Source organism: Micropterus dolomieu, linkage group LG05 (genome assembly GCF_021292245.1).
Source record: "Micropterus dolomieu isolate WLL.071019.BEF.003 ecotype Adirondacks linkage group LG05, ASM2129224v1, whole genome shotgun sequence".
Lineage (NCBI taxonomy): Eukaryota > Metazoa > Chordata > Actinopteri > Centrarchiformes > Centrarchidae > Micropterus > Micropterus dolomieu.
The window spans coordinates 7,042,060-7,063,506 of NC_060154.1; the positions used below are offsets into that span (position 1 = coordinate 7,042,060).

A 21,447-nucleotide genomic window follows, 5' to 3' on the forward strand; every position below is an offset into this window, starting at 1 on the left:
TGTGTGTGTGTGTGTGTGTGTGTGTTCGTATGAACCTTCATGCGTGTGTGGGTGTGTATGTTTGTTTGATATGATTGCTATTGTTATGCTAATCTGTCAGTTTGCTGCCAACCCCCGCTTCCAGATCCTTTCATTAGCATTTCTAAGGAGAATCAGGGCAAAACGGAACAAAATAACCCAACTTCGACCCCAAGCCCACTTGTCGCAGCCTTTTATCTCTCAGCACTTCCATATTTTGCCATGTGTCGTCATGCTTTCAAGACCCTGTAGGTGGGAGGAACTAGGCCAGGATACTAGGGAGAAAATGTTGCCTCAATCTGCCAGTCAATCTAAAACTTTATTTAGCATGTTTTGTTGTAGACATTGGATAGGGTGTACAGTTGAACTGAAAAAAAGACCTACAGTTAGTGTTTGTGTTTTGTATTTGTTCAGTAGGCTTTGATTGGCTTCATTAGTCATGACACTACTCAAACAGTTAACTCAGTTTAAAGCTTCTATAATTTATATTTTTATACAGTGTCAAATGAAATGTGAAAAACTATGTGAAAGGGGATTAACTAGCTGGTGAACACAAGGGAGCATTTAGCAGCTAAAGAGCGAGATATTTCCCACAGGAGGAGATCAACAGAGCTAAAAGACAGCAAATATTGGACTTACATTCACCAGGTGGCCAGCTGTTGATCCATACCTGCTGGATGTGTAAATAAACATCTGTTTGATAAAAGGAATACTACCAGTTTAAAAGGTAATATGTCAAAGTTTTTAACATTTTTCCTGCAGCAAACAGATGGCCAAAATTCATTCAGTCATTGCAGGTTTAAAATGAAGAAACCAGAATCAACAGTTATTTTAGCAAAGAAATCAATGTCACAAATATACCACAATATAATATTACAGATCAGAATTAAGACCAAATGGCTACATTTCCATGAAAAGTGCAAAATTATGGTCAAGCCAAATAAATTTCATTTAAATAGCCAAAAATCATAAATGTGCCTCAATGGGCTATGCATTTGTACGTACAACCACTGTTTCTAGACCTTTGATATTGTTCCCTTGTGGTAACAGCACATATGGATGTAATTAACTGATTTTTGCAATTTTTGTTACCAGAAGCACAGTGCAATTTGGAAGTTAGTATAGTGTGCATAACTACATGCAGCCTATTTCTCAAATTAGCAACCGCATTTGGGACACACATACCATTCCTGTTGCTGTATTTAGTACACTGAAAGGAAAGAGCACATATATACACATACACACATGGGACATCATACATGACAATGGTGGTAAGATTTCATTCCAAAACAATTAGTGAACTATGCCACCTTGTTTGCATTAACAGTTTCAGCTGTGTTTGACTTCAACTGTGGGTTTATTTTCTGGAGCTGCAGACTTTGCAAACACATACTGCCCCAAAAAAATATTGTAAGGTATGCAAATTATGTTGTTTTCACCTTTTCCTACTTTTGTAAAAGAGAAGCTTGAGGACAGCAGAAACGTGGAACATTGGGTTAGTAAGTCATTGACTCTGGGGGAAATGGGAGTAAGTGGGAGAGAAGAGGTCAGCAGAAAAGACACAGACACATGGAGGAGACAAAAGATTTCTTCAGGTATGCACATTTTGAATTATCGTCAATCTGTGTTCTTTTAGTTGTGTAGCGGCATAACATATTAGTATGCATTTTGGTTCCTGCAATTTATTGAAGTTTCTGCTAAACATCAGTATCCTGTCCTTCTTTGAATAATATTAGCCGCTTCTCCACAGTAGGTTCAAGTGCAGGTCAACAGCACCAATTGTGTCTAAAAGTGTCATTTGTTTTCTTGAAAATCTTTCCGAGGTTACTGAGCAAATAATCTGACAGTCATTTATACTGTAATGACTTTTGGCTATTTTTAGTGAGGGCCAAAAAAAATCATGCACTGTAAATAAAGTTGTACATTATTAAAAACATAACAATAAAGAATTCTCCAAAACTGGAATATATTCCAGGAAAGAGTGGATAGTATAAATTAGATGACAGCTTTGTAGTGGAAACAAGGCCAATGAGAATTAAATAGTGGCGGGGGTGGGGGTGGAGGGGTCAGGCAGGTGTTCGGGTAAAAACAGAACTGGTCACATGTTGTTTACCTGAGAACAGCTTCCTATTCTCATGACAAGTCAATATGTCTCCCAGGACACACTCTGAGGACTGTTAAAACAAACGCTTGCACACTGAAAGAAAACCTGCTGTACTGTGCAGTGAATAAGGGGATCGATGGATGGATCATGGATCAACAGATTCTTGCTGATAACAAAAATGGATCAAGTAGAGTATGTTGATCAACCTAATTAAGTGCAAAAGGGCAACACTGATTAATCAAATAAAAAATTTTGAAGCTGCACCAATTAATATTAATAATGGATCAAATGAATATATGTAATGTGCAAAGAATTGCTTCCAGTGATGAACACACAGCGAATTATGACCGAATTCTGCAGTTCCACTAGGCTCTATGGAGAGCTTTAACTGTTTTGGTTCACTCTCACAACTCTTATTGGTATTGTTTCCAGGTGCAGAAAGTAGCTGCTTTTAGTGAAAAAGCTCTGAAAAGCCATTGCTGACCAAAGTTGGTGACTACCTGGTGAACATAGGGAAGCAAATGGCAGCTAACGAGACAAATATTTCCCCCGGGAGTTAGTGGAAATCAAACAGAATTCAAAGGAGATTGGATATGGGGCTTTAATTTGCCAGGTGGCTAGAAACAAGTGAATGTTGAAGTTGTTCTGTGTTTCCTATACTGTACATATATGCAACTGTTCGCTAACATGTTCACCATATCAACTTAATAAGATTATATTAAGATTAATAAGATAATATTTTAATGTCATGTTGACAACTTGTTGCACTGTGCTCCAAAGTGGCCAAAAATAATTAATTCAGTCAACTCTTAAAAATAAATGCTCATCGCAAGATGCCAAAACCTGCCACTTGGAGCAAGTGTGCATCAGTTTTAGACTCTTCATTGACTGTGCTAGTATCTGTGGCCTAGATGATCACTAAATGGCTTGATGAGCATTAAAACCCATGTCTGTCTTAATCAGTGCACCTAAACACTGACAGCAGATTTTCCACAAACAACAAAAATATATTGATGAAATTTCTAAAAGAAAAGTCTCCTATTAAATGTTAAAATCCTTGAACAAGCCTAACCTATGAAAGCTGTTCTGGCATCTCCCGGTTGCTCAGGACTCTTTAAGACATTTTTTGTATCATGCAAACAAGTACATGTAAGTCACGTTATCTGTGGCTGCAGTCACAATGGGTTTATGTAAATCTCAATTTTCCAATTACATCCATGAATAAACTTCATACAACATGAATACCAAGCTTCTTTAATTTATTCACATTGGAATAGCTAATTTATTTTAAGTTATGAGGTGTGATTAATACAAAAACAAAACTTCCTCGAGAGATAGGGTTTATGTTGAAAACACATGTTGTTTGTTACCATTTTCTATTTCTTTATTCAAATCAAGAATCTTATGTTGTTGATGAGACTTACACTGATCAGCCATAACATCATGACGACCAGCCTAATATTGTGTACGTCACCCTTTTGCCGCTAAAACAGCCCTGACCCGACGAGGCATGGACTCCACTAGACCTTTGAAGGTGTGCTGTGGCTCTAAGACGTTAGCAGCAGATCCTTTAAGTCTTGTAAGTTGCGAGGTAGGGCCTCCAAGGATCGGACTTCTTTGTCCAGCACATCCCACCGATGTTTGATTGGATTGAGATCTGGGTAATTTGGAGGCCAAGTCAAAACCTTGAACTCGTTATTGTGTTCCTCAAACCATTCCTGTACCATTTTTGCAGGGGTCAACATGGACACCCCGACTGTCTGCAGCTACGCAGCCCCATACGCAACAAACTGCAATTCACTGTGTCTTCTGACACCTTTCTGTCAGAACCAGCATCAGCTTTTTCAGCAATTTTACCTTCTCTGTTGGACCACGCCAGCCTTCTACCCCCACATGCATCATGACCCTGTCGCTAGTTAACTGCCTTTCCTTCCTTGGACCACTTTTGTTTCTTGATTGGTACTGACCACTGCAGACTCAGAACACTCCTCAAGAGTTGCAGTTTTTGAGATGACCCAGTTGTGTGGCCATCACAATTTGGCTCTTGTCAAAGTCGCCCAACTTTCACTTGGCCATTTTTCCTGGGCTATGACAATTATTTTTAAAACTCTGCTGATGAACGTACTTAATTGGTTATTCAAATTGTTCCACTCAGCAGGATTACAGACTGAATTTGAAAACAGTAGTGTCACAACTTCTTTCTGCCTTTGTCTCTTTCAGGTACATCACCCAGCAGGGTCATAAATTAGAGGCTGGAGCTCCTCGACCTCCCGCCACTGTCACCAACGCTGTGTCTTGGCGGTCAGAGGGCATCAAGTACAGGAAGAATGAAGTTTTCATGGACGTCATTGAATCAGTAAATCTATTGGTGAGGACAGTATTTGCTTTGTCAACATCATATCTTACAAAATAAAATCATAAAGTGAAAATTCACCAAAAAATTAGACATTTATAATCAGATGTAATTGTGTAGTTCAGTGAAGTAGAGTTTCCACACAGCAGCATGTTGCAGGCTTAATAGGTGCACCTTACTGCTGCAGCATGGTTTATTTCTCTTTTATTCATACCGCTATCTTTTGTCCACTGACCAGGATGGAAAGACTGGCAGGATGTCTTAGTCTGATACAGAGCCTGACTGATACTGGATAATTGAGGCGGATACTGATATTTGAGAGTTCCAAAAATGAAAATGATATTTCCACTGACGCATTTACAATTTTTAAAATAATCATAAATACACAAATGTTTTTGAATCCCTTCGATTTTTAAAAAAAATAAAGAATTATAATCAAGATATGTTCTAAGAAAGCCATTTCTCGGTTGAAAGATAAAATCAGTACTCTGAGGTGGACAAACTGAGACATCAACAGCAATAGTGTTTTTAACCATCTCATACACATCTTTGTCATTTCAATACTTCTTGTTACTTATCAACTTGCCCAATTGATCTGTCTAGCTCTGGGGATACTGATATAAAGTGTAGTGCATGATGCAAAGTTTCCATTTTCAATAACAAGTATTACACATATAAGAAATCATTGCCCAGTTCCCCTTAGATAACAGCCCTTATAAAAGCTGATAATTGGTTGTTTGTTTAGGGATGAGTTAGAGCTTCTTGATTGTGGCAAAAATCATGATCACAATCACGATTATTTAAAACAATAACTCATCAGCTTAGGAAACATCATACATTTATTGAACTTTTTTATTGGTATAAATGCATCAGGCTACCCCAAAAATCCCCCAAAATATCTCATGAAAGAAGAAATAGTAATCCAACATTATTAACTTTAAGCGCAAGAGGATGACAGCAACGCAGTTTTTCCCCATTATGTTACATAAAACTGAAATTCAACCAAGGTGTTCTGTCGAGAGATGCAGTTACCTAAACCAAGAAAAGTGTGAGTAAGAAAAGTCACACCGCTGTAAAGGAAAAGAGTGGACTGGATTTTTTATAAGACATGATGAAAACGGAATACGGCACAGTATTTGTTTTATTTCAATAATCTTGTTTTCATTATCGTTGGAAGCCAAAATTGAATTGGAAAATAAAATGTGATCAATCACCCAGCCCTAGGATGAGTTCTGAGCAAACTTAACAACATAAGCCTACAGATTTCATCAGTGTCTATAATGTGTTACTTTCAACCTGCATACCACAGATCCATAGCTGCAACAGGCATTCATTCTATGATATGATGATTATTTCATTATAAATTTGAAGCACAACAAAACTGTAAATGCACATACACAGAAAACCGTAATCAGGCACTCTTAAATACATCACTCATCCAGTCATATGTATTTAACTGGTAGTGATGTAGTTCATACCAACCAGCAATGATTGATTTGCCAGAAGGGCAGAGCAACCGCAGCGACAGCAGTATGGCAAAGTCTATACGTTCTAAGCACGTGTCCACAGCATTGTGTAAGTACTCTCAATGTCAGAAGGGGAGACAAAAGTTCAGTGCAGGTTTAAAATAGATGCTCCTTGAGGCTAAGTCAGTGCTAAAATTGTCTGTCAAAACCCTGGCATGTTTTGACTCCTCCAAACAGTTTCCTCTTTCCTTGAATTGAATAGTTAAGGAAACAGTCTCTAATTTTAACAATCCTGTATTCTTTTTCAATTTGATATTTTGTGGTATTTATGTTTCTTCATTGTGTGCAGTAATGAGTGACTTATACAGTTTTATATTTCAAACGTTAGTCAGTTACTTAAGCAGACAAAATGCATGAGGACACAACAAGCGCCAGAACAAGTGATGTGACTATACAACATTTTCAACTTTTGACATAATCTCTACCTACTTATAATAATGTTACGGCGGTAAATTGTTGTGACATGGTTTGAAAATGGAATGTATCCTATTCATGTGATAATTTGGTGGAAAAGTAAATTAAGTAATTAAATACAGATTTTCTTAGAGGAATTTTTAACTAATGATAATATTCACTCAAAACAAGTTATTATATTCTTCTAATTCTTTATAGTTGTTATATTTGTCTCCCCCTGACCTTATATTGTCAGATATACTACATAGAATGTAATAATGACTGATCAGTGTGATAATGTAATGTTATTATTACATAATAAACTCATTTAGAGAAGAATGTTATATTTTTAACTGAGGAATACAGGCTATGGCTCAGATTTCCTGCAGCTAAAGAAGCAGAACAGCTTTGTACACATGAACGTGTTGTGCCTTTATAAACTGACAAGAAAGAGAAATGACTTTCCTCTGAAATGTCATGTCCTTGAAGCAACACCTCAAGGACAACTCAACATAGAGTTGCAGGTTTTATGAGCCAAAAGGAAACTGATAGTTATAGGTATTCAACCACTGCTAGTGAGCTGTAGTTGTCACTTCCTTCCTTTTCTGTGAACAGGGACTAAAAATGTTCTTCATCTTCTTTCACATTACACACATTACTTACACTTCTCACGCTGCATTCTGAGAGCTTTGCAGTCTTATTCCTCAGTCTGTTTCTAACTGCTGAATGGCGGATCTGGTTATCAGTCTGTTCTCCTAGTGTATAATCAGGAGTCTTACTACTGATCTGCATACACTACATTTGTATTTGCCAACATTAAAGTTCATAAGGTTTGAGGCAGTTTTGACTGTGAAGCTTATATCATAAACAAATACTTCTCTTGTTTTATGTTATGTTTTGCTCCTCTGTCTATAGGTGAGTGCAAACGGCAGCGTCCTGCGGAGTGAAATAGTGGGCACCATCAAGCTCAAAGTGGTCCTGTCTGGGATGCCTGAACTCAGATTGGGCCTCAATGACAAAGTGCTATTTGAAATCACAGGCAGTAAGTAACAGTGTGAGTCATTCTGAGGAAGCAATACAGTCACATAGATGGTGAAGTTGACTCGACTCACATGCGTCATCTCAAAATACTTTCATATGTTTTGACAAACTCTCATGTTGATAGTATTTTAAAATGTTGTTGGTGCATGCTGACCTTTATTTAAGTCAGTAGTTACAAACTTTTTTTGTCAGACCCCCACAGTTCTGTCAGATGAGCGGTTCATTTATATCACCTGTGATGTTCCAAGTCTGTTCATTTGTATTGTTTTAAAAGTGGATGTGTTGCTGAGCTGTTGATTAGTCAAAGGTTGATATTGCTACAGTAATTTGTTTGTACACAAAGAGATCCTGGAATGCTTAGATGTTTAGACTATCGCTCTTTATATACAGTACTTTTGGTCGAGTTTGCATTTGTAATATTTTAGTGGCAGGGAAAAAAAATTTAATTTCTATTTTTGGCTGAGCTGCGATCTTTCCATATACTTCCCAGTAACTGCTGGATTGGTGCACTTTATTTCACACTTCGCTGTCAGACATATTCATAAGTGACATGTGAGAGGAATATGAGGTCACCCTAAACATATATTTGCTAGAAAAATGCCAAAAATATTTGTAAATATGCTACTGGTTGATTGTTGAGCATTTGCTTATTCACTTTCCAGTCCTTAAACTCAATCTCAGATTTCCACCTTCACCTCCTCATTCTGTCTAAACCCCTTACTTCTACAAATCCCACACTCAGCTTAGCTTTCATCCTTCCTCGTCTTTTACACTCCTCCTACTTTCCCAGTTTTCCATTAATGTTTTACACTTCTACATCTCCCCTTGTCTGTTCCTGCACCCTCTGCTCCTTCTCCCTCTTTTCCTTCTTCTCTTTTTCCAACATCCCCCCCCCCCACCACTCTTTATTGAAGAGGAAAGGCTCCATCACTGTCTAGCCTCTTTGCCTTTGAGTTAATCCTCACCCCAGGCTACAGCCCTACAGATGAAAGGTGAGAGTCTGTGGATATCCTGTATATGCAGCCCACAATCCCCCTGCTGTGTGTTGCAGTCTGGGAAATAACATATCCTCAGAAAAAAATTATCAGAAATAATGATCAAACAAACACACTGACAGATACAGCAACACACTCACACTGAATGCTAAACAAATATTAAATTCCCTCTCGGCGGTTACAGTTTTTTACATATCATTTCACAGTCATTTGGTGTTTATCATGTTTCCTTGATCTGTAATCTGTATTTGATCACAGCTGTATGCAGCTGAAATGTGAAAAGTATAAATCATTTAACACTGCCCTCTGCTGGAAGAATTGCAGAATGGTCTGTCCAGCAAACTGAGAGAAATGTCATGCAATTTTTAGACACTATTCAGTCAAGACAAGCTGTAATCAAAAATATCTGGTCATTTTTATTACAAATCAGAGGTGTTGGGTTTTTTTCTTGTGGATGTGAGCTTTTTGTTTTGGGACTATTTGGTTTTTAAATGGCTCTCAGCCTGTACATAGACAGTATAAGCTTTTCATTATCAATTAGCTTCCCTGATAAATTCTAACTCAAATTATTTATTTTTACATTTTTTATTTAACGTTAATTTAACCAGGATATAATCTCATTTTCAAATTGCTGTCTAACTGCAGATATTTTTGGTAATACTATGATATCATGTCTTCACATTTCAGAAGGTGGATTTCAAGAAATATGAGGCGTTTTTGCTTGAAAGATGACTTAAACAATTAACGGACGATCAAAAGAGTTGCGGGTTAATTTTCTATCGAAGTTAATCCACTAATCGTTTCAGCTTTGAAAGCTATGTATCATGTGCCTTCAATCTCTTTAAATGCTAGGTCTATGTAAATTGTCTCTTCGGCCACCCACATCAACTATATCACAGATGCTTTGTACAGAAATATCTACCAAATCTACCATTATAAAACAGCTCTCTGTGTTCCCTATCTCTCTTTTTTTACCGTGCAACAGCAGACAGAAAACAGATTAGGTTCCTTCTGTCTGCTGCTGTGTATTAAAAACACAGAAACAAGTGAGAGCAGCTTTAAAGGTGAACCACGGGGGACACTGCTGCATTTTCAAACCTCACCTGACATGTACACACACAAACTCACACAAACCTGTCTCCTCTTCCCGTATGACCTTTCTTTCTTGTCTCCTGTGTGTGTGTGTGTGTGTGTGTGTGTGTGTGTGTGTGTGTGTGTGTTACTGACATAAATAAACAGAAATAGAGAGACAACAGAGACAGAAGCTGTTTTAAAGGGGTTCCCTGATTTGCTTGTACAGGAGTGTTGTGCTCTCCTTAGACCTGACCTCATCCAGTCCCCACTCAGTCATGAGGAAATGTCACATACACACAAAGGCACACAAACACAGAAGCAAAATCAATAGAGAAACAAGCAAGCAAACATGCATAAACCTATGCACATACACACACTCGAGAGAACAATGAACAAGGAAGCTGCACACACAAGTACACACACACACATTCTCTCCGACAGGCCTTAGTGCTGGTCCAGGGTTGCATTCAGAGCAGGTGAGGCAAGCTTTAGATAACTGTTGAATGGGGGATTTATATGAAGGCACACGGTCATTACAGCAGTTTTCCACCACTCAGCACCCTCTATTAACCACAGAGGAGGAGAACATCGTCCGTTCTCCAGCAGACTTTAGATGTCACCATTGAGGAGGTTGCGCTTTTAACTGACTATTGCAACAGTGCTGCAAATTATCTAGCCGACACAATCTGCCGATTTTGTAGTTCTCAAGTAGAGCTTTAGAAATATAGGCTAGATAAAGGGTAGGGTAGTGCTTAATTGGTCACTACCTATACTGGTAACTGTACTCTAGTGCTATGTCATTTGTCGATCAACAGAATATGAATCAACAAAAAAATTTAGTGATCAAGTAATCATCAATTTATAAAGCAAAAATACCAAATATTCACTACAAATGTGATTATTTGTTTTTCAGTTTAGTTTTAACAATGCATTTAATATCTTAAACCAAATCGTTTCAACCATAAGCACTGGGAAATTATGATTTTCACAATTTTCTGTCTGTTGACTAATGATTAAAATCTCCTCCTGAGGCTATTTGTGACTGGTAGGTTTGAAACATCTCAACTGACATAAATGGTTGTGTATTTTAGCAGCCATATTAGTAATGATATAGTGAGAAAAAATACTGACTGATGGTATTTATTTGTTTACTTTAGTGTGTGTGTGCGTGCGTGCACGTGTGGTTGAATTTGTGAGGCAGCTGAATGGGCTTCAGTGGGGTAATAGATGATGGCAGCAGGTTTTGAAAGCACGCAGTGTGTGTGTGTGTGTGTGTGTGTGTATACATGTTTGTGGCAGCTAAATAACTTCAGTGGGGGACAAGAAGAGGGCAGGTGCATTTGGTAGCACACTGCGTGCACTGTGTGAGTGAGAGAGAGGGAGAGAGAGACTGAGTGAATGTTTGTCAGTCATCGTTACCTTGACCTTGATTTCCCCAAGGCTGCGTGGAAGGCTCAATCTTTTTTGTGTATTTCTGTGTGTGTATTATTTGTGTGTGTGTGTGTGTGTTTGTGTGTCTCAGGAGAGAAGAGTAAGACAGTGGAGCTGGAGGATGTGAAGTTTCATCAGTGTGTCCGTCTGTCACGCTTCGAGAACGACCGCACCATCTCTTTCATCCCCCCCGACGGCGAGAGCGAGCTCATGTCCTACCGCCTCAACACTACAGTGAGTGGGACACATCAACAGATGCTTTTCTTTAACACACATACACACTCAAACCCCCTAGATACCAAAACACCAAAAACACGCTTCTTATTTCTCTCATATTAAGGCGTGTACACAGATCACAACCTAGAATGCTCCTTCTTTTTATTATCTTCCTTTCACAAAACTTATTATTATTAATAAGGCTTTTATGTGCCTGTTCACAGTGTACACACATTCAACAACAGTAATTGTGAGACTGATCCTAACCGATCATTTGGTATATATTGGCCAATATTGGTTTATCACAAATATATTGGTGTTGACGTATGTTGGCAAATATGGATATATAACTTGCAGTATGTTTACTGAAAACACAGTACATAAAAATACACAATACAACAAAATCTTTTATTTATAATAATTTAACTTCCAGTGAAGTTTACGGTTCAAAATGTATTGTAGTCTTATATTTACTGTTAACATCATTATTTATAGCGTTTTGCCTCAGTAGATACCGTTGCCACAACTCTTACTCTACTTACTCTACTTTTAAATTGTGTGTGGTGTGTAAATAACAACTGGCTGCCAGTATATCGGCATCCACTATTTTTAAAACTCTCTAACATCAATCACTATCTGCCTCCAGAAAACCTCATATCAGTAGGACTCTTGCAGTTGTGTAGTAACTGAGGGTGTTTGTGCTGTGTTGATACATTGTAGTAAGTTTAGTAATGATAGTGACAGTGTAAGTAGCTGTAATAGTTCAAGTATTATCAGTAGGAGTTATTAGATAGTAGTAGTAACTGTAGAGTTGATTATAGTGTCAATGGGAATGATGAGAGGTGGTGGTACCAGTAAAGGTTATTGTGGTAATTTTTGAGATCTCTTTATAAATATCACTGGTTGTGGAGTTTGTATTCACTGTGGTGAATCAGTTAGAGTACGCTTCAAAGGTTTCTTGTACTTTGACTAGAGTGCTGTACAGGTTTGCACTTGGTGTGTGTGGTTTCTAGAATAACAGAGGAAAGCTCTGTGTATATATAAAGCTCTGTATATATAAAGCTTTGTATATATAACACACAAATACAATCAATTAGTTACACTGGAAGACCTGTAAAACTGTGTACACAGGGTGTCAACCCAACCTCAGATTTACTTACTTATTATATATAATAAGTCACAAGAGAGAATACATGCACATTATGAACTAAGAAACCAACTATTTGCTTGTAGTGAAGTATTCACATGTGAGATTCAACAAGGAAATGAAAATGTCAACCAAATACGACTGCAAATATATGTTACTGCCTAGTACCAGTGACAACTAATATGTTTAGTTGTTGAGTTAACCTTCCCCTGGCACTTTCTGCTACGTCACATGCTACTCATCCTGAGTTGCTCATATACATGCTGTCCAGTGACCTTAAGTTTACACAAGGGAGGCTGCTGTGCCTAAAATCTACTGCCAGCATTCTTAACAGTTATCGTCTCCCTTGTACAAACGCAGTGTCGTCCCCCCCTGTCCACTGTGTCACTCTGGTAATGCAGTTCAGCTCTGTGCTCGCCCCTCTGACCTTGTCCACTCGCACTCTCTGACAGGTGAAGCCTCTCATATGGATTGAGAGCGTGATTGAGAAGTTCTCTCACAGCCGTGTGGAGATCAAGGTGAAGGTAATGATGAGTGACACACAAACCTAAACACACACATACACAGAGTACCATGTCCTTATCCACTCATCTAGTCCCTTCACTGAAACCTATTAAGTATTTATGACACATACTTCTCAGGTGGATTACCGCTTACCATCTGTTTGAGGCAGTAGTGACCATACAGACTAAAAATAACTAGCTGCAGTGTGCATAATCATAAAGACCTTTATTTGAATTGGGATGTGCATGCTATTTTGTTGCAAAGGTCTCAGATGACATTTGAACTCAGTCTTCTGTCACCTTCCACAGGCTCGGAGTCAGTTTAAGAGCCGTTCCACCGCCAACAATGTGTCCATTCTGGTGCCAGTGCCCAGTGATGCTGACTCACCCAAGTTCAAGACCAGCACAGGAAGCACCAAGTGGGTGCCGGAGAAGAGCGTGGTGCAGTGGAACATCAAGTCTTTCCCTGTTAGTGTGGCAAATCAACAAAATATCACAGTTTATATCTGAAAAGTACTTTAAGCACATGCTGACGCTACCGAACAGTACTATGTTGTTTCAACCCTATCAGGTTTCAAAGTCAGTATCAGTATGATACACAGTGGTGTAACTCATAGTACAGAACTATTTTGGGGTACTTACTTGAGTATTTCCATTTTTTACTACTTCATACTACCACTACAATTCATGGGCAAATATTGTACTGTATTGTTTTAACTTTTATTATAAATGTAATTTCTAGGTACTTTACAGATGCAGATTAATAATACAAAATATTATCAACACTCTAGCTTTAAGTAAAAGATGTGAGTATTTCTTCTACCACTGATGATCACCTCATATTGTCATGAGCTTGAGCCAGTCCTAATGTTGAAAAATGAAGCAGCCATTTATCACATTATGATCAGCCTCCCCACACACAAAAAAATGATCTTGTCTCTCCATTCTCTGCTTTTCCTTTCGCAATTTTGATGCCAGTCTCTGATGTCACCAAACTATAAATTCTTCAAAAGGGAATTTTTAAAAAAAACCGAGCAGAGCATTAATTCAGTTGAGGTTCCTTTTATCCGCCAAGTTCTGATATCCCCTCAGTAATTCATTACACCTTCAGCTTGTCAAGGAGGGTTAAGAATTGCCATTACTGGTGACGTATTGTTATCCACTTCGTTTATGACTGCAGTCCATTTTTCTCTGTCACTGTCAACCTTTAGACACTATAAAACTGCATTTTCTCACAGGAAACCATACTTAACTTGTAATGTTTGATGGAGTGGTTCGAGGAAACAAAGATGAAGTGTGGCTTGTTATGATAAGAGACTGATAAACATACTCATCCGCAGTCCACCAGGCTTCAGCTCCTTCCAGTTATTTACAACCCTGATCCATAAACCCATTACCCTCCTGCAAAGGGGCAGTATATACAGCTTTTAAAAATGAGTACATTTGCCATCAGCTATTTTAAAAGCACCAATCTGTACATCTTTTACAGATTTCTCATTTACTGGGTATGGGTATGTTATGCAACAAAGTAATTGTTTTCTTATCAGCTGTAGGCAACACAGCAACTATATAATGGAATGGGAAAAATACTGTAGTTAGTGTCAGTTATTTAGATTTTTTAGTTTATTAAATGTTCGGAAAACTTATTTTCCCAATCAGATAGACTGGGTTCTACATGGACACACAGTTATCTGAGAAACAGAGTTAGAGCTGTTTGAGTTATTTCCAAAAAGAAGGGGCAGGGCTCAGCTGGAAAAACATGATGTCACATACAACATGACGGGAAGAAATGTGATAACAGCTAGTAGGTTGTTTACTTTTGTTACCGGGCTACTACCAATGAAAACCAATAAGAACACACCCAGATAATCCTGATGATACACATTAGCTTAGTTTTTGAGTGTTAAACTAAAAATGACTATAACTATACTAGACTATAATTTGATTGTTGCTTATTTAGTCATACATTTTTAATGTTAAAGAGAAATAGTCATTTGATTTGAAGTACAGCTAAACAGACAGTGCTCGGATTATGTGTTTCGCAATTGCTGGTATGAAGAATGATTAACCAGTTTTTTGTGTTTATAGCCCATACATGTTTGACAGATGCTATATCCACAAATTGATATCTGATTCACCTTGATAAGTGAGTTGTCTCACGTTGCCATGAATACAACCTTTCTTTAGTTTTCAGATAAAACAACCTTGTATTAATTGGAGTCAAACACCTGGGAACAGAACTCATGAAACAAATCTGAAAGGCTTTGTGAATCTGTCAATCTGAATGTAATGTTTTAAGAGCTTTGTGGCCTTTTTTTCTGTTTTTGCATGTGTAGGGTGGTAAGGAGTACATGATGCGGGCACACTTTGGTCTACCCAGTGTGGAGAGTGAAGACCTAGAAGCAAAGAGACCAATCACTGTTAACTTTGAGATCCCCTATTTCACTGTGTCTGGGATTCAGGTTGGACCCTTTATTCACACTCACCATACAGTCCTACTTCTTGTTTTTTTATTTATAATTTTGACAATGCACTGCTTGACATTCACACATGGGTGCACTGCAGAGTGAATGCAAATGGATAACACTAGATTAAATAAACCTAAGTCCTCTCACAATCCGGGAGGTTCCTGTAGTTTCAAATCACCTCGTACACTTTGTTACAACTGGCTCTCCACTGCGGCAGAGTGTAAATCTTACAGTACAACAAAACTGCCAAATGATAATGACACATTTATGAGATGTATATGATCCCCACCTGAGTATAACAAGTTTAAGGTGCTTCAGTTTTCCTGTTTTACATTTTGTCACGAACCTGTGAAAACCACTTATTTTACTTTATATTTTATTTCATGAGCTTAAAAAAATGCACACTTTTCAGTTTTGTAAAATGCTTTATTTCAGATAACCAAATGGGTTTTAATAGTTAATTTAGCTGTAAAAGTGGAATAATTTCCTCATCCCATAAAGAAAAATCAGTCCTTCAATTTCTCTTAAAAATTTGGAGATAAATGGTTTTCAATGGACAGAGACTAACTGCTATAAGTGGGCTGCCATGAAGCATACAGACTATATACAGTAGATGCTGGTGTGTGTGACTGAGTGAAATAACTATCTTTAACCTATCTGTGATCCCTAGGTGCGTTACCTTAAGATCATAGAGAAGAGCGGTTACCAGGCATTACCATGGGTGCGCTACATCACACAAAGTGGAGGTGAGAACAAACCTGCACACAACACACACTACCGATTGTGATACCTCTACTCTTTTTTTCCCCCAAATTTAAAATCTGCATATCTGACTGTGTGAAACTCAACTGAGGATTTTTTTTTTTTTATGTAAGGTAACATCAGGTCAAGTATTGTGGTGCTTGAAAACTAAGTTGGCAGCCTGTTGTGACAGTTGCATCTGTAGTTTTAAATGCCCAGAAAACCTGTTTTCAAAGTAATTTTCTGAAAGATAACATCCTAAGTTATTATCTGTTAAGTTTAACATCAGGAGTGTGATTTGATCCGATTTGCTTGACATTGGCATCTCCCCCAGAGAAACAAATGTTGACCAAAGCACTTTTCCAGAGAAATTAGAAATACAATAACATATATAATTTATTGAGATGAATGTTAAATGACCATAGTGTGTAGGACTTGCTTTTTTCTGTCCAAAGTCCAAACCTATTAGCAAATCAGAGGTTACCACAAGGTTAAATAGGATGCTTTTGTTGCGAGAGCAGTGTCAGGATCCCTGTTTTTGCAACACTATTCAGTGTGTGGACTGGGAGTGAACCCAGATGTATAACATCTATCATATCCATTCCCTGGCTCTATCACCATGAGTCAGGGCCTCAGGGGCTTTGAATGACACCACACAGAATGCCAAGGATATAAACTTTACAAGCCTGCTAGCTTGTGGTGAAAAATTCTTCATGTCTCATTTGTCCAAATTTGAACAGGTCTACTGTAAAGTCAAGAGAATGCAGTCAAATTTGTTTAGCAAAGCTGGCACCCTGAATCTGTAGATTCAGTTGCTGCCCTAGGAATGAACCTGTCTGCATCACATCTCAGAGGTGACACCAAGGGAGACAAGCACCAAGAGATGTTTCAGTGTTTGTGATGTTGAACTTTTATCATCCCACTAACTTAATATTTCACCTTAAATAATGTTGAAGCTACATCTCTACATTAACCACATGCTTGATTTTTGGACAGATCATACATCATTACATATTGCCACATTAAAGCTACAGTATATTGATGAGACTGCAGCAAAATCCTTCTCACTAACTCACTAGTTTCTATGGGGGGCAAATGGAAATGATATGGAGATGAAAGCCCAGTACCTCCACTGGACTACTGCCAGAAACCCTTAAGTTTCATACCTACCATACGCCCCAGGAATGAACCTGACTCCATGACATCCATCATATACTTTACTTGGATGTGTCAGGTACGAGTCAGGCGCTGTGGAGGTTGAATGATGCCACAGAGTGCCAGGAGGTTCCCAGGGTGGCACTCAGCAAATGCCAAGGTTACTATTGCGTTGCTGTAAGGAAGCAACGTGGGAGGGGGAGTTGAGTAACAGTGAGAGAAAGAATGATAGGGTTAGGGGGACTGGAGAGAAGGCTATCACCTTCCTCTTATTGTTATCATCAGCAACATGGAGAGGGAGGGGCAGAGACAATGGGGATGATCACATTTCACTCAGCACTAGATGCAGACACTCTCACACTGATTAAACAATACCCTGATACTGTAGACTAACTGTGCTGACTTATTAATGAGTGATGAACAGGCATTTAGCTGCTGTACAGTACAGCAGAAAGTGACAACGTCATGAACATGACTGCAGCTGGAACTTTGAGGTGATGAGGAGTTTTCAAGCATCAAGGTGTATAAAATGTTATCTATATAACATGCGATTTTTGGATTGGGGATACATTCCAAATTTGAAGCAATGCATTTTCAGACAGTAATGTTCAGTACAATACATGGCCAAAAGTATGTGGACATGAGCACGCAAGCTTGGAAAAGCATTTCTTTCTTGGGTCTTTCTAAAAAATTTACAGTGTTCCTTCGGCATTAATTGCAGCACTTGCTATTACAGTGTTTCCTTCGTGATTTAAACCTTGTTAAAGCACAGTGAAGTTGTGAGCACATCAAACAAACTACAGCTCCCATGAAAATGTATCACCACTGCAGGTGCTTTCATCAACCCACAAAAATATGTGCACAGGTTGACCACATACTTTTGGCCATATAGTGTTATCTTTTTATTAGACCTGGATACACACATACAACAGCATGACTCAGTAAATCAGATTTTGCCAAGTGAAGATTTAGATATTGCTAATATTAATTTGAATAAATGTGATTCTTAGAATAATTTTCTTTTGGAATGCGTTAAATATTGGTATTATGATTTAGTAGAATGCCTCTACGGCTAGTATTTGTGCAAATCTTGTTTAGCGATTTAATAGGCTGTATATTGGCAGTGATGTGATGTGCAGGGGTGATGAGGGGAAGAAAGCTGTGTTAATGTTCTGCTGTTACATTTCTTGGCAGATTACCAGCTCCGGACAAACTAAAGGGCACAGATGCTGCTAGACGAATGGATATTTTCTCTCTGTCTGTCTTCCTTTCTCCTCTCCTCTCTGTGTTTCTCCGGCTCCCTATCTGCAATGGACAGCAGAGGACAAGTGCAGGAGGACCCAGGACATTTTTCCTCACTCTGAACGGAAACAAGACATCATCCTTTCCTCTAAGACATTCTCAACTCAGACAGGAAAGGCTGTTGCGTCACCTCTGACCTGTGGTTTTTTAAGGGTTCCTCAGGACTCCAGTAAAATGTTTTAATATGTGTATAATGAACGGATGACATTGTGACACTGTCTCGTTCTGGCAAGCTCTCATTTCCTCACTTTTAATGTGATAATCCTCAAGGTTAACTTAAAACAGAATTTGGGGAAAAAAAATACATTATTTTTGGGTGCTTGGATGTCCACTGAGATGTGGGTGATATTGCTAAATCAAAAGTATGCCATGTACTCCATCAGAATTTTTTTCTTTAGTGTTTAATTTACATGTTGCTCCATGCAGGATTTTAACCACTACACCACATCTTGGTAATGTCAGCATCTTTAACCGTAAGGGTTGTTATTCCTCATGTGTTTTGTCCTTAATATCCACTTTATTACCCATATACAGTACATTTTAACTTGGCTGTTCATCTTTATCCCTCTCGAAGGGATATGTTTTGCCACAACTTCTATAGTACATGTTCTTTGCCTTAAAAAATTCCTATCTATCATCACCTTTAGCACTGTGAATATAATCCCCAGTGCACTGAAACTAACACCAGCGACCAGATCAATGATTAATAAGGCACAATATTGTCAGAGGAGTTGGCAGTGTAAGATAATACTGTCGACGCACTCCCATGGGGCCTGTAACCTTGTCCTTGTGCTCAAAATCAGCTTGCAGGTTTGAGGCAGAGACTGAAGGAATGAGCACGGTGGAGAATCTTTTGTCATATTTTTATCTGTTGTTTATACTGTACTGGTTAGTCCCCTGTGAAAAATTAAGGACAAAAGAGTGGTTTGAGGAGGGGGGGCTGGACAAAAGTAAAATAACCTGAAGGGGTTTCTTTGCAGAATCTGAAATTATTGACAATATGTTTAAATAATTGTTTTTCCGTAACTCTTTTTTAAATTTTTTATGTCGACCTCTGCAGGCTTCTATAAGTCTTCAAAAGTTTGTGGTGTAAGTCACTCCCTCTGTTGTGCATGCACTGCAGCACATCAGTTCAGTTGCACTGCTGACAGCAAAGAACAGAGTCCTGAGTCGATTTATTAGACCGCTGCTGTTAAGTACAAAACCTTCTATTACAATCATTCCATTATCTTGTGTGGGGGCATTTTTCAGACACCAATGAGGATTGTTAAGGAGTGTGTATTATTATGTGTTTTCGGTAATTTATCAACTAATATTTGTCGATAGGAAGCAAAGGGATATATTTGGAAATAAACAATGTTTTGTATCTTGTTTAGGAATACTATTGTTTTTTTTGTTTGTAAGACGGATTTAATGTGTATAGTTCCTAACTAGACTTTTTCATCAAATTATGATAGATGAATAATATGATGAAATTAAACATTGCATTAGTTCATGCAGGACACAGAAGTCATACGCCCCAGCTGACAGCCTGCTGTTTGAATCTTCATTTCTAACCAGTAACACACCAATCACAGCCCATTCTTATAACAAGTCATTCCATTTAAATATGACTCCCTCCTGACTGATCCCTGCTACACCAATGCTGCCACATTACCGCTGCTGCTGGCAAAGCTTTGAACATTTTCAAAACAAAAGATGACGAGGAAGGGATAGAAGAAATTCTGCTGTGGTCAGCTGAAATATCTGTCAGATGTCATTGACTGTGGAGAGTTTTCAGTCATCCTCAAAGAAGACAATTCCAGACTGTCTAAAAATTGGACTATGGCAAGTTTATTGTTGACTTCTTGGCATCTACAGAGACATCACACATATTTAGCTATTATATCTGAACTGCCAATGTCTGACGCGGCACTCTTTTTTGAGGACCACAGATGTTTCTTGGCAAAGGTGGCAAATGTGCATTCAAGCATTCAGTCAAAGATTTGACTGATCCATCGTCAATCTTGTTCTCAAAAGCAGACACTTCACAAGGCATCAGGCCCTCTCCTGTGTCGTGTGAGGGTCTTTATTGCACACAGTGAGCCTCTGCCCTAAAACTGTGACTTAAAAGCAATTGGGTTTCCCCACTCTCTGAAAGTGGAGGAATGGAGCATTGAAAAGGTGACTCCTAAGAATAACTCTTCAGACTACTCTTTGCATAAATTATAATGAGCATTCATACAGTACAAGCTTGCAGATATTGCAGAGACTGCAGGTCTGTGTCCCAGCCACACTCGTCTTGTGAAAAAAAAAGTGAAAAACCAGCTACACCTTTCAACATCTCAGAGCTTAGCAAAGCTTTAAAGAAGCATCCAAATTGTTGTTCTGTTACTTATTTTGTTACTGGTTTGGTTCAAGGTTTTGTGCTGGCTCAAGTTTTATTCCACTCTGGAGCAATCTATGGTCTAGGAAACAAATCATAGTTTTCTGCGATAATGATGCAACTGTTAATATCATCAATAATGGACACTCTTCTATTCCCTTTAGTAGCAGACTAATATGTCATCAGCAGTTTTTTTTTTATCCAGATTTAAATTCCACAAATTCAGAATCCTTGGCCCCCACATTGCGTCTCAAAGCCCGTCCTAAACTAGAAGGCACTCTTCAGTCCTACATACAGTGTAGTGTAAAAGTGTTCTTTTTTTTGTCCCACTGAAATGTTTCAGATAGTCAAACAAATTGAAATATTAGACAAAGATAACACAAGTAACCATAAAATGCAGTTCTTAAATGAAAAAACCGACACACCTGTTCTCATTCAAGAAATCACCTAAATAGGACCGGCCTGACAAAGTGAAGTAGACCAAAAGATCATCAATAGCTAGATATTGTGCTGTGATCCAAAGTCATTCAGGAACAAATGAGAAACAGAGTAATTGAGATTTATAAGGTTATAAAGCCATTTCTAAAGCTGTGGGACTCCAGCGAACCACAGTGA

General features: G+C 38.4%; 1 protein-coding gene across 1 annotated transcript in view; it reads left to right on the top strand.

Moving 5' to 3' along the window:
• Nucleotides 1-19,838, top strand: part of ap1m3 (adaptor related protein complex 1 subunit mu 3) — a 32,542-nt gene extending 12,704 nt beyond the window's left edge. The window contains exons 5-12 of the mRNA XM_046050499.1: nucleotides 4,343-4,490; nucleotides 7,310-7,436; nucleotides 11,027-11,169; nucleotides 12,751-12,822; nucleotides 13,111-13,269; nucleotides 15,138-15,263; nucleotides 15,940-16,015; nucleotides 18,360-19,838. Coding sequence (XP_045906455.1) covers nucleotides 4,343-4,490; nucleotides 7,310-7,436; nucleotides 11,027-11,169; nucleotides 12,751-12,822; nucleotides 13,111-13,269; nucleotides 15,138-15,263; nucleotides 15,940-16,015; nucleotides 18,360-18,382 — 874 coding nt within the window. The 3' untranslated portion in view covers nucleotides 18,383-19,838. The remainder of the gene's footprint in view (nucleotides 1-4,342; nucleotides 4,491-7,309; nucleotides 7,437-11,026; nucleotides 11,170-12,750; nucleotides 12,823-13,110; nucleotides 13,270-15,137; nucleotides 15,264-15,939; nucleotides 16,016-18,359) is intronic.
• Nucleotides 19,839-21,447: the final 1,609 nt, after the last annotated feature.